Genomic DNA, 22,641 nt, shown 5'->3' with positions numbered 1-22,641 from the left:
AAAGGTAATTTTACGCTATCTGTTTGCCCCTCTTTACCCCTATGAAAGAAATGTCATTTTATAAAATCATTGCTTCATGTCTTCCTTAAAAGTTCATCGATTTAAACATCTGGAATATCAATTTAAAGCTTAAGAATGCACTCAACAACGCTCAAAGTTTCAGATCGTTTCAGTTTGTATAAGAATTTGTCTTTTCAAAAAGTTAATTTATTGAAATACTTTTTTCACGAATGTAGGATTATTTGTAATAAATGTAACCTTTTTGGTCGGTTTTGCCCGGTTTTTGAGATTGACGTTCAGAAACTCAATGTCCGGATTTTTCAAGGGTTTTCTATCAAAATGAGCGGATTTTCTCAGGCATTTTTACAGAAAACCTGGAAATTACTAAAATTACAAGTTTAACGTAGCTATTCACCAATTCAGCAAAATAAACATGTCATATTGTTTGGGCAGACCATTACGGACACGAATAAAATACAACATATCTACTGGTCGACCAAAAATAAAGAGAGCATTTATTCCATTACAATTCATAATTACAGTTTTTCCCGCGAAAAATTGTAATACTTTTACGACTAACATAACAAATTGGCAACACTTAGCATATTCTGGGATGACAAACAGAAGAAGGGGCTAACATGGTTTCCAGTCTGAGGTGACCAATAGTGATGAGATTCATCACATATCATGAGACCATTAGAGTTTTTATCAATTGGATGTAATCAATTGATTACCACATGTTATCGAGCGTGTTAGTTATGCGGAATGGTAGAGAATAAATGGATGTAAGCTAAAAGAGCAAGGAAAGATTAAACCGACTAATTGTTGCACAATCCTACTTTTTTTGTCCATGTATAGATTGTATTTTTTTTTTAAATTGTTAAAATTGTCCATCAAACGTTTCGTAAAGAAAACCAATACGAAAATATTTTTTGTTCTGACGTTAAACCTAATTGCCGTTGAAGGAATCTTAACGATTTAGTTAACAATTAGCACAAAAAACGGCGCGAAAAAAACAAGAAAAAGTAAAATTGTCATAAGGCACATATTTCACAGCAGGAAATATCATAAAAAGCCTTATTTCATCAGAAACGATTTAAATTAACTTGTTCCAGCATTATTTAAAAAAAAATAAAATCAAAAGATGGCTGAAATATTGACAATTTTAGTCATCCTGTGCAACGATAGGAAAATCACCCTATTTCTCAAATATTTATTGAAACAATAAATGTTATGATTATATAATTTTTTTTAAAAATAAATCTTTTTCTCTAGGTATGGCCGAGGTGTGGGCCAAGATTCCCCCGAAGGTAGTGATTTTAAATTTGGAAACGTTTCAGAGACTTTTTATAATCCATGATAAATTTATTTTCCATATAGAAATGGTAATACCGAGCCTTTTTCTAAAACCAATAATTGATATTTCATTTCCGTCAAAACCGGTAATACCAGAGGACATTTTTGGAAAAACACAAGAAAAAAGTTGACGAGACTGTGTTTAACTCTCTCGAACCCAATTTTTTTTTAAATGTATGGAAAAGGAAAATGTTTTTACAATTTTTAATAAAGTTGCTTAATCACAAGGGGCTGAGAAACTTGACATCCAGTACTTTTTCGGATGTAGTTTTTACTCACTTCAGCCACTTTGTCCTTAATTTTGGAACGTATTAACACTCACTCATAGCTATTTTGCTATACAATTGAGTTAATATTGTTCTACAAATAACTGAGATATTTCATCTATTAAGAAAAGTGAAGGATATATTTTTTAGTCAAAAATCCAGAATCCAGAATGGTTATGGTTATGATAGACCCAACAGCCAATCATTTTTTTAAGATCAAAAACACATGAATCAAGGATTTCTGAGGCAACCGAATTGATAATTTTTCGAAAAATTGATCCATTTCCAGTTTTCTCATGTCTTTAAGATTCTCATAGCTGTAGCCTAGCTTTTGAAAACTGCTTGCCTAACAGTCTTTATTTGTGTGAATTGTTAAATTGACATATTTTGAAACAATCTGCACAAAAAGTAAGTAATAATTATAATTGACCTGGGTTTTATGCGTATTTAAGTACACACCGTCTAAAGGCGGGTTTTGAGCACTAGAGGGTTAAGTTGACGAACCTGCTGTTATAAATTAAATCATGTTCTTAAGCAATTCATTTTGATTAAGCTCACCAAGAACGCATGATTTTTTTTAATATTAACTGAAGTTAAGACTGTGCAATAAACTGAAATTTTTGTTTTCATTGCCATGTATAAGTTAAAAAAAAGTGCAAAAACCAAAGTTGGCTCAGCCATAATAAACAAATTGTGTAATTTTACGTTTTTAAAACACTTTGGCCTCATGAAATTTTCGAATGGTAAAAAACCAATTATTTATGAAATTGATACGTAGCAGATAATTGTGGTTCTTATAATTTCTGTTTCATTTTTTGGTGTTTTTTACATTAACAGGATTTCAGAATACCTTGCCCCAATTAACTTTTTTCCTTACAGAGAGAAATTTAAACCATTTCCAATAGGGTGAAAGAGCTAGTATTTATTTCGCTTTCGATATTTATCATACTTCTTAGAGCAAGTTCACTGGTGTTGGGAAAAAGTTGTAGAAAATTTGATACTTACGGCACATTTTGAAAATTTTGCCATGTAAAAACATTTTCAAGATCTGTGGCCTTCTAGTTTTTTCACAACACGTCTTGTATTTTCGCATGCTGTGATGCAAAAATAGCAATATTTCTATCACATACGGGGTTTTTTTTTTATTTTCTGACAATTTGCGCCGGGGGTCTTCATATTTTCCCCAAATTTGGTTCATTTTTGCGACTTAAAAACACATGTATTTTTTCAGATTTCTAACATTTTTATTTTTTGAGTTAGCTTCGGTTAGATTTTTTTGTAAATAAAAAATAACAATTTTTCAAAGCTACATAACTCTGTTGTTTCTCAACGGAAATTAAAAAATAGCACATCAAAATGCATTGAAATTTTATCAGCTTTCCAAAAAGAATAGTTGAAAAAAATTAAATTATGACCTTCAACATGAAAAGTTGTAAATAAACTTTAAATGGCGTCTAAAAGTACCGTCTGCACCTCCGAGTATTTTGCAAAAAATACCATTGTATAGCTCGATTCATGATGCAATTTTCATCTGAAGACACCAAGGTGGGCCATTAACACCTTGAAGAGTTATGAAAGAAATAATGACAATAAATCTCTTTTTTTGCATCGAAAACAAACAATGGTCGAACAACTGCACTCACATATGGAGATAGCAAGCACTTCTAACAACATGGAAACAAAAGAACTTACCAAAGCAGGTAAAAAACACTATTCTTTCGTCCTTTTCAGACTGCCCTTACTCGCATAACAGTCCCATGTGAATTTTCGTCATTTTAGGTCAACATAAGGCTTCAACATAAAAGACTAAAAAAAGAGGTTTTGTTCTAGAAATTTCGAAAAAAAAAATCAATTCGTGGCTGTCCTATATGAAATATACCTGAATAACAGTCCCATATGTGAAATACCACGGATTTTGTTACTTTTCAATGTTTCTTCCGGCGAAATAGTCTTTGGTTTATTGCTTTGAATCATTTAACTTTTTTTTAACTCACTTGATGTCGAATAATGCACACTAGTTTTCGAAGGCAGGTCTGACTTTCTTAGGAATGACTTCCTGAGCGAAAAACTATCGGATGGAATCAAAAATCGTAAAAAGATTCAACTTACAATGTAGAAATCATGAATCGCTATAAATCGATTATAAAGCACTCGCTCGTAAATTTGACGATTTTTTATCGGACAAGTTCGATCATCGGATGTTTTAAAGGGTTGATAGCAGATGCTCAATTATCGAATGTTTTCCATAAATCTTTATTCGTGACTCAGCTCTGTAATCGGACAACTGCGCCTTTAATGCGATTACCGAATCAAAACTGTTGGGCCTGTAAAGCATCTTTAATTCGTAGATGTTGATATTTGAGCAAAACTTTGGAATTTGGACGATTTCGATAATCGGACAAACTCCTTGGTCCTACCAGCGTCCGATTAGCTCGTGAGTACTGTATAAAAATTTGAAAAAAAAACGAATCGAATTTTAATTTTCGACTCTATAACTCATATTTTGAATGCATAGTCAGCCATCATCGAAAAATAAGTTATAAAACTCAAAAATAAACTCTATCATGAAATTCATGAATGCGTTCGTTTATATTTTTTAAATCATATCTTTTTATTTTGTTTTCAAACTCAGCTGGGTTTTACAATTCACATCAATCATATCGCCAATATTTTTAGAAATAAAGTTGGAATCCAATTTTAGATTTTACAAAAAGTTCATTATTTCATTTGCAATTGCTTACAACTCTACATAAATGAACAGTATAAACTAAACAGCATTTTTATGCATGTGTTTTAATAACTGATTTTGACAGATTTTGGTATCACATTTCGTCAGGTTTTGTACATCATCTTTGGTTCTGGTGCTATGGCTCGAGGAAATTTTAAAATTTAGCTATTCTCACTGAAATCTGTTATTGATTGATGATAAACTACATAAATTTCGATTTTAAATGTTTATCCTTTATTTAACGAATTTAATTTAATTAAATTTTGCCCAGATTTTCTAGTTTCAGAAAAACAACGCTTTAGAAAAAAAAATCATATCAATTTTGGAAAATTTTAATTAACAGGAATATAACTATTTCTGACATCACTAAAGGGCGTTTTAATCGTTTGAGTATTAAAGATTTAAATTTTTCAAAAACTTTGTTAAGACTGCAAAACGTGTTGTTTTCAAAACTGTCTCATATAAATTTTAGTTTTTGGTTTGATAAATTTCTGGATTTTCGTAGAAATGGTAAAAATTAAAAATAAAACTTAAGTAACTTTTTCTTAGAAATCAAAAATACTCTCAGTCATCGAGAAAGTTGAACATTTTTTCAAAACCTTTATTTAAAATATCTTTGAAACATTTTAAAGATTTCCTTAAAAAGTGCAGAAATTTACTGAAGTATTTTCTACATATTTTTTACATACTATCCTGAGCTGATATAATGGCATTATATTATAATTATATTGTGCTTATTATAATTAAAGCATATCTGGCCCCAGCACTCTCGAATTAGTCAAAATTAGCTTATAAATTAATTGCATTTCGAAACTATGCAAATTTACTATCAGTGATTTAATGATTATTTGATTGTTTCTTAAAAATTGTTCTCAAATGTTGGAAATAATGTGTCTTTTACGAAATTAAATACAATTTTTCGCTTTATTTATACACATTCTTTTGTGCAAATTGGTTACTATTCGTAACGGAAGGATTTAATTCGTTTCAGATTAAATATGTAAAATTGGGATGAGAGCTTGAAATTTATGAGCAAATCTAGGGAAGTTGAACTTCAAAATTATTTGAGTTGAGATTTATATTTAATTACTTTAAATTCGAATTAAGTTTGGATTTCGAAATAAATTCTTCGACCACAATCCACAATGAGAAATATATTTCAGGATAAATTTTCAACACGATATTTCTGAATCAGTATTCAGAATTATATGACAGAATAATAAAAATATATGACAGTTTTTTTAAATTCACAGTAATTTTTATCAAAAACTAATCTCAAATATCTATTTTACGTTAAACGTATACATAATTGCAAAATGAGAATTATTCAAATTTTGATGTGTTACCTTCGCGCTGATATGAAGGAGCTGAGGAAAAACAGAAAATTGAAATTTTCTTAATATGTTCTTCTTTATCAATAAGTGTTTTATTTTCATCAACACATTATACAGCATACGAAAATCTTCTTTTTATCAACATTTCCTCGCATGATAGATAATAGATTTTTTGTATAGAAAAGGGTTAAAAAAGTTTTTATTTTTTCTCTAATTATAATTTTTTTTACTTCTTTTTAAGTTCAATGAAATAAAATTGAAGGAAAAGGAGCAGTGTGTAGCCTCCCCCCTTATCGCAATCTTTCAAAATTATCGTTTTTACACTTGATATTAAGGTTCTTTTTACTGTTGCCCGAAAAGCAAATTTTAGGACCACGCCTGTTCCAATGGGTAGATGGGAAACAGCAGATATATTTTTGTTTAAGGGGGGGGGGGGGGGGGGTAGGGTCTAACGGGTATAAAAAACACCATTTTCACGATTTTTTTCTAAAGCTATCGTTCAAACAAATGTATTCAAATTTTTTGCATTATACAAAGCATTGTTAAAAGAACATTTAGTAATTTTTTCGAAGAAAAATATTGGAAAATAAACCGGTGACGGAGCACTTTCGAGGATGCCTTTTAGAAAACAGGATTTGCGGTGGACACTGTATCTCAGCACAGAATCATCTGAAGTCAAAAAATCCGAGCAAAATATTTTTAATAGATGTTTTTCTGGACCCCATCGTTTTTATTTAACTAAAAAAATTTTTAATGAAATTTTTGTGGCTTTTTGAAGTGAAAACTACGATTTTTCAAGAAAAATCCGCCATTTTTTATCTGTAAAATCTCCCCAAAGTAAAAAAACAAAAAAAGAAAAACGTTGGGGTCTGGTATTTTATATGTAGAAAATATGTTCCAAATTTGAAAAGAATCGGATAAGTAGTTTTCAAATGACGATGTCCACGGACTTTAAAAATGTGCTTTCGAGAAAAACGCGTTTGAAGTTTCTGCTCTTGCTTTCTTGCAGTATAAGATAGGAGGAGATAAAGGCCTATTATTTCTACAGTTTTGCTTCAATTGACTTGAAAATTTGACACAACATTCTTGAAATGTTTTACAATAAGAAAATAAAAAATTAAAAAAATCGATTTTTTGAAAGTGTTAGACCCTACCCCCCCCCCCCCCCCTCCCTTAAAAAGAATTCTTATGTCGTATATATTTCTAAAAGAATATATGTATGAAGGGGAGAGTTGAGTAACGTTGATCATAGCGAAATGTTGACCCCTCTCAATATTTCGACTGTGTGTTGAGATGAAAATTTCAAGTCAACTGAACTCGTCGTCGATTTGCGTAAGCATATATTTCGATATTTTGTTGACTTATGTACGCATCATATGTTTTTTTTTAACTAGCTAAAAAAATTTCCTACATAATTAAACAAGCGACTGCAAATTGCATCAGTGGGTAACCTATAGTTCATGACAAAAAAAATGCTCAAATGTTTATTATCTCAGTTTTGTTTATCTCTTTAGCAAGTAAAAGGATTTTTTTCATGAAAAACCAATAAGTCACTCTAACGCAACCAATTTGCAAATCATCTCTTGTGGGGAATCATGGGCCACCTTAATGTTGGTGTTCTTGTACACATTCATAATTTCAAAGTTTTCTTACGCCAGATGAAGCGTTATGAAAAATATTTTATCAATTTTATTCAATGCTCTATAGACGAACAAAAATCTTATATAAGGACTTTTGAAAACATTCGCGAGCCAGGTTTTTGAAACTACTCGATCATACAAAACTCTCTTTTTTTTTTATTTCATCATATAAAATTGATTCTAAATAACTGAATTACAGTTAAGAGTCAACTCTTTAATTTTGCATGTTATTTGGTCTATTTGAATTTGTTAGCCTTCGATTCCCCACAATTTTTCATAACCCAAAAAATCTTACTTTCTTTTAAACATTCAGAATTCGGAGAAAATAATTTATTAAAATTTGAAAACATGCCTAATGATACATTAGAAATTAAGAAGACCATAACAAACCATATTTTTCATTTTTTTTCTTTTATAGTAAAAAAGTTATGGAGCAAAGAAAAAAGTGGCCTATGATACCCCACTCCACGCTAATTTTCTCATCCTTTTTATCATAGGTATCATCCGAGCCAGTAGCTTGATGAATATGGGATAATTAAATGAACCCGGTAACTAAGTTACTCAGCTCTTTGACTTTGTTCAGCATTTTTCATCATAACCTGTCTGTTATTCACAGGAATGTTAATAGGCAATCGTGTTTGCAGAGGCCAATTCATTTCAAATTTCGTCATCAAATCAAGCTGCAAGCATTTCATCATGCATTAGCAACATCACCGGATCAGATCAACTTTTATGTTTTCCCATTTATTTTCAACATTTAAAAAAAATATCCTTGTCCAAGTCTTAAACTCAACCCTTCCTCTTTCTTTCCATTGCAGAACCTCACTATTCATCGTAACTAGTCTAGTCTACGCGATGCTGCTGATAGTGGTTTGCGTCGCGTACGTAATTTGTGACGTCACCACCCACCGCCTGCCCGTCATCTACTACGAGGGATTCTTCACCTACCTGTACGGGGCCAGTATACTGTTCTTGCTGTATGTGTTCTGCTTCCTGCTGCAAGGTGAGTATTTTTGGGAGTTTATAAAGAAATTATTATTGTTTAATCAAATATACTTAACCAAAAGTATATCTGGTTAAATTGAAGCAATGCACTATGGGGTTTGAGGCTTCAAAAAGTCAAAAATTAACTTCATCGTAATGATATTAGTCATATACCAGATTGTAGCTTTATATTTATCTAAGATATCCTCAATTTTGCAGATCATTTTCGTCAGTACTTATTGATTCACAGACATCAGACTAAGAAAATTTTGAAAATATTCTTCAAATTTAATAATATTTAAATCAACCTTTCTCCTATTAATGCTACATAAATTTTCAATACACCGTTAGAAAGCCTATTTTCTAAGCTAAGAAATATTTTTCATTTTTACAAGGTTAACAAAAAAATTTTTTTCTTGGAAATAGCTTGCTTGTTTTACATTTTGATACAAATTTGGTTCATTCTTCATTTTTTACGTGTAGTATTTAACTCAAACAAAATTAAAAAAATATAAAATATATAAATTTATTGAAAATTTTTGGACCCAGAATTTATTTAAAATCGAATCTTTTGAAAGTGAACTTTTTTCAAAGATCGCGCTTGCGGAACCTCTTATCATGATTTCTTTTAGTCGGCCCCATACAAAAGTTTGTTCTGCACTTCCTTATCTACCATTTGGGGGGTGAGCCCTAAGATTCCCAGAAGTTATGCAATTTTGGGACACCCTAATCTGCATCCTTCATAGTTATAATGAAATAAAAAAAGGGAAAAATTTAACCATTTTTGAAGAATAGTATGTTTCATGTTAAACATCATTAAGGGGGGAGTAGGGTCTAACGGGTAAAAAAAAACACCATTTTCACGAATTTTTTTTCTAGAGCTATCGTTCAAACAAATGTATTCATTTTTTTGCATTATACAAAGCATTGTTAAAAGAACATTTAGTAATTTTTTTGTAGAAAAATAATGAAAAATGAGCCGGTGAGGGAGCACTTTCGAGGATGCCTTTTAGAAAACAGGATTTGCGGTGGACACTGTATCTCAGCACAGAATCATCTGATGTCAAAAAATCAGAGCAAAATATTATTTTTAGATGTTTTTCTGGACCCCAACGTTTTTATTTAACTTAAAAAAAAATTTATGAAATTTTTGTGGCTGTTTGAACTAAAAACTACGATTTTTCACGAAAAAAACCGCCATTTTTCACCTGTAAAATCTCCCCAAAGTAAAAAAAAACGAAAAAGAAAAACGTTGGGGTCTGGTATTTTATATGTAGAAAATATGTTCCAAATTTGAAAAGGATCGGTGAAGTAGTTTTTAAATGACAATTTCCACGGACTTTAAAAATGTTCTTTCGAAGAAAAACGCGTTTGAAGTTTCTGCTCTAGAATTCTTGCAGTAGGTATTAGATAAGAGGAGATAAAGGCCTATAATTTCTACACTTTTGCTTCGATTGATTTGAAAATTTGACACAACATTCTTGAAATGTCAAGATTTTTTGAAAACTTATTTTTTCCCAAAAATTATAAAATTTAGATGATGTTTTTTTGTGCATATACTCTTTTAGTCTTCATACAAAACTGAATAATCATGTACAAAAATACCCTGGGTTGTTTTGTTTTATATTCTTAAAAATTTTATGTGAACTCAGAACTCAAAATTGTTTACGCGATTCCGAGATAGTTTTATTTAAACAAATATATTTTCAAATCTACACTATGCATTTTTAAGAGTAAATGTTCAAATCTTATTGTCTTTTTTGAGCACACATGCAAAACCAAAGATGAAAACATTTTATTTTGGTTGTTGAATGTATAAAATTCATTTCATCTTCAAAAAGTTCATAAAAAGCAAAAATATATTTTTTGCTGCCTCACTGTCATCGTTACAAAGTGCAATGAAGCGACAAATGAATTCGAAAATTTTAAAGTTAAGTTGGCTTCAAATTTAATATTTTTATTAGGTGCAGAAAACAAATTCTCACGCTGAATTCTGAAATAGGGTCTGAAGGCTGTCTTAAATATGAATAATTTTTTTGGTCGGATTTTCTCAAATCGAAAAAAATAGTTGTTAAGGTTAACAGAAAATTACTATAAATGTCAAATCTGGCGCTGAATCCAAAAATGATATTTATAAAACTCTTTAAAACAGTTTTTACGTTATGCTCCAAATATGAAATTTTGGAAAAATAAAAAAAAGTTCTTGTACATAGAATAACTGTATACCTACCATAAATTTGAAATCTCATTTTTTGCAAAATAAATATGAAATTTATCCATCATCATTTATGCGTATGATAAACAACTTTGTTGAAGAGCGCCGATGTGGTCTAGCAGATTGGCTGGCGTGAGTGTGGTTTTAGTATGCCAGGCGTACTGGGTTTGATTCCCGGTATCGTCAAGAAAACTTGTTGGATTTGAATCCCATAAGTGGCCGACGGGTAAGATGTGTTTTCTCTTATAACTGACTATACACAGCAAAAAAATCTGAATCCTGAACAACACTGAAATTGAAACCTTCATCATTGCATGACGTGAAACACGATTTTTTCATGTAAATTTACAAAATAAAAAAGTTGAATCCTTAACAGCACTGAATTCTTATGCCACAAATATTACTTGACACGGAACGCGATTATTTGATGTAAATTTACATCACACGTGATGTAAATAAAAAGAAAGCATCACATATGACCCCGCAAAGTATTGTATGAAAAGTAGTCATGTAATACCTCGCTAGGCACCCAGCAGTGATGTCAATTGAATTAGATGTTTATCAATGCGAAAAGACATATCCCCATTAAACTGCTAATCACTGTTTTGCCTAATAAGATAAGAAATTACGGTCTTAGACAAAGTTGTTCCGCAAAAAAATTCCCTTAGGAATTTTATAAATTGGCACAAAAACCATTAGTTGGCTCGGTTCCACAGAAGAAACAAAAACGATATTGATTTTTCAGTACAAAATATAAAATTTTCCCATACAAACCTAAAAGGTCAAATTTATCCATGTAAACGTCAATTAACAATCCTGCAAAAAATCAGAGATGAGTTTTGAACCAAGACGAAGCTTTTTAGACCCCAGGGTTAGAGAAATTCAAAAATGACCCAAAATCGACTCAGTCTAATGTAAATGTTCTTTGAGGAGAGAGGAAACATATTACTTAATAAAGAGGCAAAATCAAACTTATCACTGTTAAAGCAAATGTCTTACCTTGAGGGTTACTCTAACTCCATATGTCAATAGCATACCTTGGCTACAACTTTGTAGAATACATCAAAATGATAAAAATTGTGAGAAAAAAGTTGTAATGTTGCATACAGAATGAACTGAGAAACTTCTCATCACTGATTGTACCAAGACCAGAAATACTATCCTAATAACTAAGTCAATAAAAAATAATGCGAAAAACAAATAAATTGGAATAAATTGCACAAAAGCTTGTATGCCACAAAATTGAATACTAAATCATTGCACAAAACCTATAAATCAAGTTATTTTTTTATCGAAAAATCCAATAAAATCCAGAATACACATGGTGAAATAACTTCCATCTTCCAAAATTTGGTTTTTGGTTTTGTAATCTTTCGTATACTTGAAATTTTTATCGAAATTTCCATGAAATACTTAAAACTTTATATATTTCCTTCGGGTTTTTTGGAAATTTCCAAAGGGAGGGGGAGGGGGGGGTGACAAAAGAAGAAAGCTCAAAACATACACTTCTTAATTTTTAAGGAAAGCAGGGGACATTTTTATTATTTGAATCCCATGGATTCTCTTTACTTCAGATTCAGATATCCTGATCAAATTTATACAAAATATTGATTTTTTAAATTTAAATAAAGCAACCTCTGAACATTTTAACACTCTACAGTCAATAACTAAGTCGTTGGGCTACTTTTACCGGACAATCAGCGATGAGAAGTTTTTTTTTTAGATTTTTCAAATGATTTAATTAACATTCTGTTTGCAACATTACAACTCTTTTCTCTCAATTTGTTTCATTTTGATGAGTTGGACAAAGTTGTAACCAGGGAGTTTTCCTATTATAAGGATATATTGAGAATTTTATACGAACACTACTTTATCGAAAAGCCTCAGCCTTGACCTCTTAACCTTCCCATGCCGTTCGGGTCAATATGACCCGAAGCGCACATTTAAAATCTCTTTATCATCATTCCAATATAATGAAGAACTTGGAATTTTGACAGACCAAGTATGTTCTATGAAAATAATGATCAAATTAACGTCAAAAAATGGAAATTTGAGTTTTGAAAATCGGTTCATTGGGAAATAAAATACAGCTAAGCAAAGCAAAAAATGGATATCGTTTTTTTAAAGTTAGATTTTTTTCTACCGGAAGATCTAAGATAGCGGTCAAACTTTCATTGGACCCCAACATATTTATACACTGTCGGATAGATGGATTCTTGACGATTTCAAACATCAATGAAACACTTAAATACAGAAAAGCTGTCAAAAGTTATGAGCATTTTAAAAATAAAATTGATTTTTCGGACTTTTTACTTTCTGAACCAGTTTCTGATAACTTGGTAATACATATCGATTTTTTTTTTAATTTCGAGTAATAAGAACAAATTACCTACACAATGCATATAATATCATCAAAATCGGTTAACATTTACAGCCAGGATAACGAAATCAAACTACAACTCAAATTTCCCAGAAACGGATATTTTGCGAACGGCATGGGAAGGTTAATAAGAATGAAACGATTAATTTGATCAAAAGGACGCACCATAATCCGGGGCAAGATTGATCACTTTTTTCAATGTTTCTCGATTATTTTTTCTGTTGGGGGAAATTTCGTGGCATGTTTCGAATTTTTAACACCTGTACTGGACTCTTGTGAACGTGAAACATGGTGTCAGAAATTTATTGGACTACTCCAAATTTGATTTAAAAATCTATTTTGTTTCTGTTTAGAATTTGATGCAATGGGGTAACATTAGGGTGGTCTAATCGGTTTTACCGATACAACTATAAAATTTTAAACCAAAAATGTTGAAAACTGATTTGAAATTTCATACTTTGTTATAAAACATTAAATTTTTCAACAGAGTCAGCAGTTAAACACATGTTCAAATGTTTCTAAGAAATTTATCTATCAATATTTGATGGAATTCTGTTGTTTTTATTTTTAACACTGTTGAAGCATTCTAATTTTCCAGACAAAGCAGTAACAAAGTTTTTAAAAATTTGCAACAGTATTACAATAAAACACGTATGGATCAGATCCAAACAACTATATTTATTCCTGAATTTTGACAGGATTTTGAATAGATTTTTATTCCTATTGTTCGTTTTTATGTTGGAAAGGCAAACTGAATGCGATCACGACCTAAGTTGCGGGGAAAACATTCGTATTTTGAACAAAATAAAACCTGAAAATCTGTGAGTCAACCAGAAACTTTGTCACAAATTTTTGTATTTTACCCATTTTTTTTTACCGTAAAATCTTTTTGTATATCATAATATATATATTCTGTATATCATTTTTATGAAAGACGTTTTAAAACTTTTACTAAATTTGTAAAATCTGTTCTTAAATCTGAATACTGTATTACAGAGTACAGGACAAAAAATCGTTGAAAATTTTATGAAACTTTTATAATTTCTGCAACCTCTCAGCGAAATCCTAATATTGAAATGAAGATGATAAATATTATGATTATCATGAGGATGATGATAGATTTATGACAAAGTGATAATTTAAAGACACAATACCAAATTTTCAATCGAAAATGTGACTAAATCTATTGCGTTTTAAATTCAGAGCATTTTATGCCATTACTCAATACTGCAATTAGACGAATACCAGTTTTACTGGTTTGATCGGTTTTATAAATTAAGAATACCGAAATACCGGATTTGAAAAAAAACCGGAAAATCCGAGCACCCTAGGTAACATTAATCAGTCTATTTTTTGACGGCTTCAACTAGTTTTTTTTTGTTCTTGAAGGATACAAAACACCTTCAAATTTAGGTTTCTTTGCGATCCAAAAAATCGCAATACTTAATGAATGAAGGCATAAAAAAATTAAAATCGAAAGATGAACAATGATGAAATTATTTTCAAACATTACTTTTAAAATTTTAACAAAGAAAACAAATGAAATTTCGCCTTTACTCGCCAAACTCTACTTTTTGATAGGATTTCTAGCTATTTGTCCTAAACTGGCTTACTTTTGGAAAATGTTCCTTTTTTTAAATACCAAAAATTTGTCTCAAACTACAACAAAAACTAAATCAAAACTATATATTTACTAAGGAAAAAAGTAGAACTCTCACATGAATCACCCTGTTTGCTTCCTAACGCTTTGATTTCATCATGGGGGGTGTTTGTTTGCGAGTCTTCGAAAAAATAGATATTTCAAGATTTATACATTACATTTTTACTTACTTTTGAGATTTTCTAAACAAACAAAGTTGTTCCCCAATTTGAAACTCAACCTATAGGTTTATCTTCCAAAAAAAGTTTTGGAAAGTTTAACTTTAGTCTTAGTTATTGATGATTATCTGGACAAATTTGATGTTGATCAGAAGTTCTCAGCTTCTCAGTTACTGGCTGAGAAATCAACGACCGAACAGAGATGGACGCTTCGGTTGTGGTTTATTTCAGCACTTGCTGGGGCCAATGTTCCATAATTTCATATAGAAAGAGGACGGTTCAATCGCACATTAAAGCTGTCCACGTGATTCGGTGAAACGGCCAAATTTCATATGCGATTTGCATTTCTTTTTCTCTTAGGAGCGATGAGAATAGTAAAACTATGCCCTTGCCTTCACTGAGCAATTCATTTCACTGATCACACGTAGCGCTCATGAGGTGTTTTCAGAGTCACAAACCAACAGTGCTCTGACAGTAGAAGAGTGATCATTCGATAGAGAAAAAAATTTCTCTTGGCTCTCTCAGCAGCAGATGATAAAATGCTCATTTAAAATCTCCTCACAATTATTAGGAGCGAAAAAGTTCACTGTCTCCTTTTGGGCAAGATGAGCAAAATGAAGCCTGATCAGAACTACCCCGGTGATCAATGCTACCCCGTTTTACGGTACCCAAAACGTGATTTCTAAATCCAAATCAAATTTCGAGGTTATGACTGAGGCCAACAAGCCATCAATACCATCGACCGTAAAAACCCTAATGATTTGTTTAAAACGTATAGAGTTAGAGTAACGATAAAGGTAAGACAATTGATTTTACATTGATTAGTATGATTTTGCTTTTGAATTATCCATTGAAAAGTTTAAAAATCTTCAAAAAATGAAATATTCTAGGCTACCGTTTTTGAATGGTGCAAAAATTAACGATGCTAATTTTCGAAAAATAAAGCTTTCTTCCGAATACATAGTGACCTGTGTGATTCTTTGCCCCAGCACCAGCTGGATCGTAGAAGGTAAAAAAAATTAACTTCTAGTGGCGTGACTTTGATTTAGTTGAAAGTGTAAAATCTGCTTACAAGCAAACATAAAATCGCATTAATAATGAAAGCTGAAATTAACAACGTTTCTGCGAATCGCAATGCCTACCAAATTGGTAGAGGATCGTTTAAATGGTTACTTGAAGTCGGTTTAAATCGGTGGATAGCAAAAGAGTGTATTTTATTTTGAATTGTAGTCATACAAATTCCACTATTACGGCACGATTCTCAATAATTTGCAACAATTCTTACCATTTTTTTCTCACAAAAAAAAATCACTGAAACCAATTTAAATCATGCGTGTTTGTTTATGTACCATTTGGTGAAATCATTCATGGGTTGTCAATTAACCAAATACCTTTTCTTCCTCTTTCAGAGAGCTCTTGTTGCAATGGAAAGCCCAAACCACCGAAGGAAAAGAAACCAAAGAAGGAGAAAAAACCAAAGAAAGGAGACGCGGAAACTGGAGCAGCCGGAAAGGACGGTAAAGACGGCGCCGGAAAAGATGCTGCTGGAAAGGATGGCAAGGATTCCGGCAAGGGAGCGAAGGAAGAAAAATCAAGCAAAACCTCATCCAAACCCAGCCCATATCAGGTGACTTTTTCGTCGTTGGTTTTTTTTATGCGTGGTTTAAAAATTATGGCAGATGCACTTGTTCGACTTTTCGTTTCGCTAAATTTGTTTTTATTGCTCTTTTCAAAATTTGTCCAAAACTGGCCATCACATAATCATGACACATATTCCAACACAAACACTCGAATCTTTTGTCAATCAACCAACATCAACGGTGAACTATCGGCGAATTGTGGTGGTTCCGGAAAAGGAAGTTTACCCGAAGAAGAAGCGGGATCTGGTGCGGGAATCCCATCGTTCGCCCACAAGATCTGGCGATGGCAGCGTCGTAGGAAGTCCAAGCGGAAGTCCCGGATCGGGTCTCGCTAGTGTGCTTGTTAGAAATAGTGCAGGCGGTGCAGGTGATGGCCATTTTGCTAGCCCTACTAACGATCATCATAGCCAGTCCAAAAAGAATAAGAAAATTAAGGTATTTCGGAGGCTGCCGGCTTTCTCATTGGATACGAATGGTTTTGGTCTGATATTCACTAACATCGGGCGGGGGAGTGATTGCCTGAAGAGTGCTTTTCGTGTGGGATTTGTTTTCGGCTAACGAAATAACTGGTGACTAATCTTTAGGTTTATGTTAAGTTCATTTCTTAGGAAAAGGAGATTGTTATTCACAAAAATACTGAACAAAGGTAGAACTTCTATGGACTAGGACCAAAGGATTTTTTTTTCTTTATCTAACTCCAACAACTAACTCACTTTTCACAGGTGAAAAAACTAAACTAAAAAGTGTTAATTTCAATGATAATTATGCAGAAAATCGCTGATCAACTGAATGCCAAGCCAAATAAATACAGAAGAATAAAAAAATTTCTTACTTCACTTACTCTTTACTGTTGCCATAAACCACTGCTCAATTTTAACTATATCATGACCGAATGGCATCGTAAATTTTTCAAATAACACACCATCGTAAACATCTAAACCACTAAAAAACCTATCATGTCACATACTAATCATTCATCCATGACTTGTTTTTGCGTTTACCACCTTGTTTGTTTTTATTTCTTTATTTTAGATATGGCTACCGGGCATTTATCATTTGCATTGGATTGAAATTTTTTGCTCAGTAATTTCTTTTCGGCATTGATTCAAGGTGGAGTTATTTTTTCTGTTTCTTCTCGTGCATCACTGGGAACAATCAGGACCTGTTTTTTATGCATTGATTGGATTATCTTATTTTCGTTTCATTTTCGGTTCCAATTTTGCTGCACCCCTACCTATGTTTAACCGAATTATGGTATCGTAAATTGAACTGATTGGACTAATTTGGATCTTATATGTGCTCTCTCTTTATCTATTAAAACGTACAATTTGATCAACAGGAATCTACACCGGATCCGGAAGTTGCTCTATCGCCACGCTGCAAACGCAAAACCACCCAAGATCCAGCCCATGGAAGTTTCTTCCTTCGCGTCGGTGCCATCGGTAAGCTAAATTACTTATTTTATTAAGTTGTGATGTTCTATCCATTTCTTTATATGCAATAGCCATACTACTTATGGTTACTGTTACTTGTTTGGTGAAGAAAAAGGGTATTTAAAGTTTCTCTGTCGATTGTACTGAACAATCTTATATTTAAAACAAATCTCACCAGAAAAGTTATAATTATCCACATTTCTAAGGTCCATCGGGGTAAGTGGGGACGCGGAGTAAGTACTGCCCACATCTTTTCAAACTTTTATGCAGAATGTTTAAATTTACTTGGAATCCATCCAATAACAATAAAAAAGATACGTTTCCGACCTTAGTGGATGCTTAAAGCGACTTTTTGTTTATTTTCTATTTTTAACTACGATGTCGAGTGTATGTGCATATTTTTCGATCTCAATTGCACATAAACCAGCTGGCTCATGACGACAAACTCTAAGGTAAAAATGGAGAAAAAAGAGATTATTTACAAACTACTTAAATTTTTTCTCCATACCCTAGCAGGGGTAAGTGGGGACGGCTTCATACACACTTGATGTTTACATATAAAGGTACACCGGGGCAAGTGCTAACATGTCACTTTTCTCTGTTACAAAGAAAAATAAACAAAAAACATTTCTTCTTCCAGAAATTGTTGTTTATGCCCAAACAAACAGTCTGACAAAGATACACCAAACTTTCTTTAAATTTTTCACTTAAAACACTGCACTGTTTGATAACACACGAATTCAAGTACGGACTAGACATGAACAGTGTGTTTTTGTTTTGAATATTTTGTCTACATAAAAGGGCAATAAAAACCAAATTTTCGTCGAAAGGTGAGTGTTTGGGACTGATATTCAAGTTAAAGCAGAAAATTCATGATAAATTTTCATTACACCATGAAAGTTGTGAAAGTAATATTCACTCCCGTCAACCCACACTGCGGGGCAAGTGCAACCGCACCTTTAAGCCAAGTAATATCAGACATTTCAAAAAATTCATCTCAAAAATGGTTTAGCATTATATTAGAATGGTCAGAAGGGGTATCTGAGAAGGGTTTTATCTGAAGCGTATTTTAGAAACTCTGTAATTCCTTGGTTAATTAAGATATTTTGCTTTAAACAACAGTCAGCAAAAATGGAGTCCCAAAAAGTAATTAATATTGCAAAAAAAACAGCAAATATATCGATACAAGTTGATAAAACATACCGGAACATGCATTAAATTCGTTCTAGGACCGATACACTGACGCATCTGTGAATTAGGGTAACGGACTTATTTTGAACCGGGTACTATTTTTTGTTTCAATTATAGACGTTTTAACATCTTCATGTCATTCGCGACTGATATCAACGATGCAGTGGCGGAGAGTCATTGAAAAACTTATCCGGTACAACTGTGTTGGTTATTTACTCTTGTGTTCGAACTCACGGACATCGGCTCAGGGAGCAACTGACTTGTAAACTGAGCTGTATCACAAGCCCCATGGATCGGGTGCATATTTTGGACCACTTTTCAGCTTTTTTTCAATATTTCCCTCATAAATAATTTTAGTCATGTAATTTTTTAACAAGTATAGTAAAATCTTCTTCTTATGATTCTTATTATATCTGACATTCTATTTCAATAAGATGATAAAGTCGATAAAATTGAAAATAAAATTTTGAATTTCCCTAGTTGGGCCGCATCAAGCCCATTTCAGGAGGATGTGCCATTATTGGAGTGAACTTCCAAAGAGCTTTCTGCATAGCTGTGATGAATTTAACAACTACCAACATGTTCACAGCTATAAAAAAACACTTGAAAACTATTTTTCAAGCTCGGAGAACCAAAAAAAACTTGTTTGTTAGCAATTTTAAGTAAATGTCGAAAATAGACCCTACTTATAATTCCTTAGGGACTGGATTTGGATCACTCGACATAACCTGGGTATTAGGTATACTTGCTGTTAATTGTTCATGAACGTATTAAGACGTTGTACGGCGATATTAAAAGAATTGTGCACGCGATTTCAAACGCTTATTAAAAATAAAGATTTGAATTTTAACATTATTTTATTAAATCAAATCGCTCAAGCCCAACCCCGTCATTAGACGGGGTTCACTTCAATCGGCATAAAATAAAGCCAATCATTGTTTTAACAAACTTTTTGTGCTTTAAATAACGTTAATCTAACAATCCACATTATTGGCAACTGTTTTATAAGCAGCTGCCAAAAGCTACAGCTTAAAGAAGCTTAAAAACATGAAAATTTAAAAAAAATTACGGGCATTGTATGCAAAATTAGAAGAAGAGTACCAACTATTTAATGAATTAATAACAATTTATCATTCACTTTTTCATTCGTTACTGACATCCCAGACAGCCAGAAGTCGTATTTTATTTTACAGATTATATCGTATAGAATGTTATTTAAACTCATTTCCATATATCTGCACTTACAATGTGCGGCCAATGCATATTCTTTATCGTATTTATAAAAAAAATTATAGTTGGTTTATACTAAATTCAAACTCACACGCATTAGAAACTTACTTGGTCGGCCAACTATCGTATCAACAATTGGGGAACGCTCTCTTTCATTTCGTGGTGTTAAGTTTTTTAATTTATTTGAGGAAAGATGTGTACATTTCAATAATAATGTTCAGTTAAAAAAGCAAACAAAGATATTCAAACATTTATTATCAACACTACAGGTATTTTAACGTTATAGTTTTGCTTAGTCTGAAATTCAATTATCAAGAAGAACTTTTGATAAATATTATATTAAAATTTGTTTTGCTTGTGTAAATATTTTGTTTTATAGTTATTTAATTCTGGAATCATTATAAAAATACGTTTTAGTTTAGGATAGATTTTTTTTGGGTTTAGCTAACATAGGATATACTCCTAAAACAGTGTAACCAGTTGAGTATAAAATCAAAAATGTAAATGTTATGTACATAAAACTGAATAAAGAAACTGAACTAAACTAAACTAAAAAGGTTGAAATGCACCTTTTTTTTATTAAATCGTTATTTTTATGCTTCATGAAAAATTATTGACAGTTTGATCTAAAAGTTCCAACCATTCAGGGTTGGATTTCGAGAAATAAATATTCTTGGTTATCGGCAAATCTGCAAATATGTAATGAGTTCAATATTTGTCAAAGTTGAAATATCCCAGTTAATAGTAGAACAATTTTAACAAAAAATATGTTCAACTACAGTCTTATTATGTCTCAAAACTTACGAAAAAATTGTTGAAATGTGTAAAAAATGTAAGTGAAAAAGTACTAAACATAAAATTTTTCAGTCCCTGTGGTTGTGAAATTTTTGAAAAAAAAACTGTTAAAAAATCTACTCTGATGGTAATTTGTTTTCGTAGAACAAAAGTTGTTTCAAGTATAAAACTGAACTTTTGTGATTTTTTAAGGTTTTGGAAATCAAAATGCATCAATTTAGGTCACGGAGTTCATGATGTCAGACTTTTTAACTTATCATTGGGTTGCCTGAAGGAGATTGCGTTCTTAAAATTGATGCTCAAGATAAGTTAACTGGCCAGTATTTAACACTGCAGAAAAAATTACGTCGAGATTGCAGTTTGTTGTTGGTATTTTCAAAACATTATTATTAAAACAGAGAAATTTTTCTATTTTTAGTCTAATCTCTTCGAAAATTATTGTTTCAAAGCATAAGAAGTTTAAGAAAAAAAAAGTTTTAGTAGGAAATATTCAACAATCAAGTGTAGGGGAGATAAGGGCATAACGAGCACCCCGGGCGTAGTAAGCACTGCTCTTTCCTAGAAAAGTACGTATTTCCTTTAAAAAAATTCTTCCAGGATTAGTTTCGTACTTCCAGAAGTATCAATTTATGAGCAAAAAAATTTCCTTACCATGTTAACAGAAATATATAAAAAACCATATTTGTTCTCAAGTGGTGAAAAAAATGTTATAATTTTTGAGCACAGGAAAATAAGTTGGACGAGGCAATTTTTTTTATTACCTTTCATGATTAATTGTTTTGAATGTTGCATTTTGAGGGTATATACGGACGATAGTATTGGCGAAAAATTGGCCTCAGCCATAACCTCAAATTTTGATTTGCTGGCGGCCTCACCAATGATGCTAGGTGCGTTACTGAAATCTGTATTTGCTTGTTCAAACTAATTACAATATTTCTGAATTGATTGAATTTTTTAACTATCAACAGCTAAACGTTTAAATTCATTACGGGGCGTCCCTAAATGGATGAAAATAAGCCAGCTTTTTCTAATGAATATTCAAGGTGAATTCGAAACATCTGAAATATATTTTCATGTAATGCTCGGTAGATTAAAAAAGAGTTGTTTCTAACTTCTAAACGACTACAAAATCATTCACTGTTACAAACAAGTAATCACCTACATGCTCAGATTATTTTAAACATTTCCACATAATTCGCTACATCATTTAAGTGTGCGATACAGTAAGTTGTTATTTCGTTCAGATAAATGATTCGTTTAATTTCACATTCGAAAAGAAATCTACAGAAATGTTGCAAATTCTCAGTATTCATGAAAAGGTTTTTCAATAACAATGCAATTAAAAAAAAATAATCATTTTCCACTTGGATCCCCTGAACACCCAAAATAATCAAAACACGAACATCTGTGTATCGCTTTTCCACAGGGCGAATTTGTCAATTTATTACCGGAAAATCGCGTTTATCGTGCGCCCTTCTCAAAAACTGATTCTGTTCTCCTTTGGTTTGAGGTTAGGGCTGAGGCCTCCTGCTAAGGTGGTGTTCGTGTAGAACTGTCAATATATTTTTATACGGCTAGTAGCATCATCTGTCAAAAAAAAAGCACTAGAAACATAAAGTATAAATGTGTGT

At 31.9% G+C, this 22,641-nt stretch overlaps 1 protein-coding gene across 7 annotated transcripts in view; it reads left to right on the top strand.

Annotated features, from left to right (window-relative positions):
• LOC129740497 (proton channel OtopLc) overlaps nt 1-22,641 on the top strand; it is a 207,865-nt gene that overhangs the window by 179,496 nt on the left and 5,728 nt on the right. For all 7 annotated transcript variants that reach the window (XM_055732187.1, XM_055732188.1, XM_055732186.1 and 4 more), the window contains 3 exons: nt 8,143-8,327; nt 16,131-16,348; nt 17,701-17,803. In XM_055732187.1, coding sequence (XP_055588162.1) covers nt 8,143-8,327; nt 16,131-16,348; nt 17,701-17,803 — 506 coding nt within the window. The remainder of the gene's footprint in view (nt 1-8,142; nt 8,328-16,130; nt 16,349-17,700; nt 17,804-22,641) is intronic.

Source organism: Uranotaenia lowii, chromosome 1, assembly GCF_029784155.1.
Source record: "Uranotaenia lowii strain MFRU-FL chromosome 1, ASM2978415v1, whole genome shotgun sequence".
In the NCBI taxonomy this organism is placed as follows: domain Eukaryota; kingdom Metazoa; phylum Arthropoda; class Insecta; order Diptera; family Culicidae; genus Uranotaenia; species Uranotaenia lowii.
The sequence above is the reverse complement of the archived record's forward strand: the minus strand, read 5'-3'. Positions and strand labels throughout refer to the sequence as shown.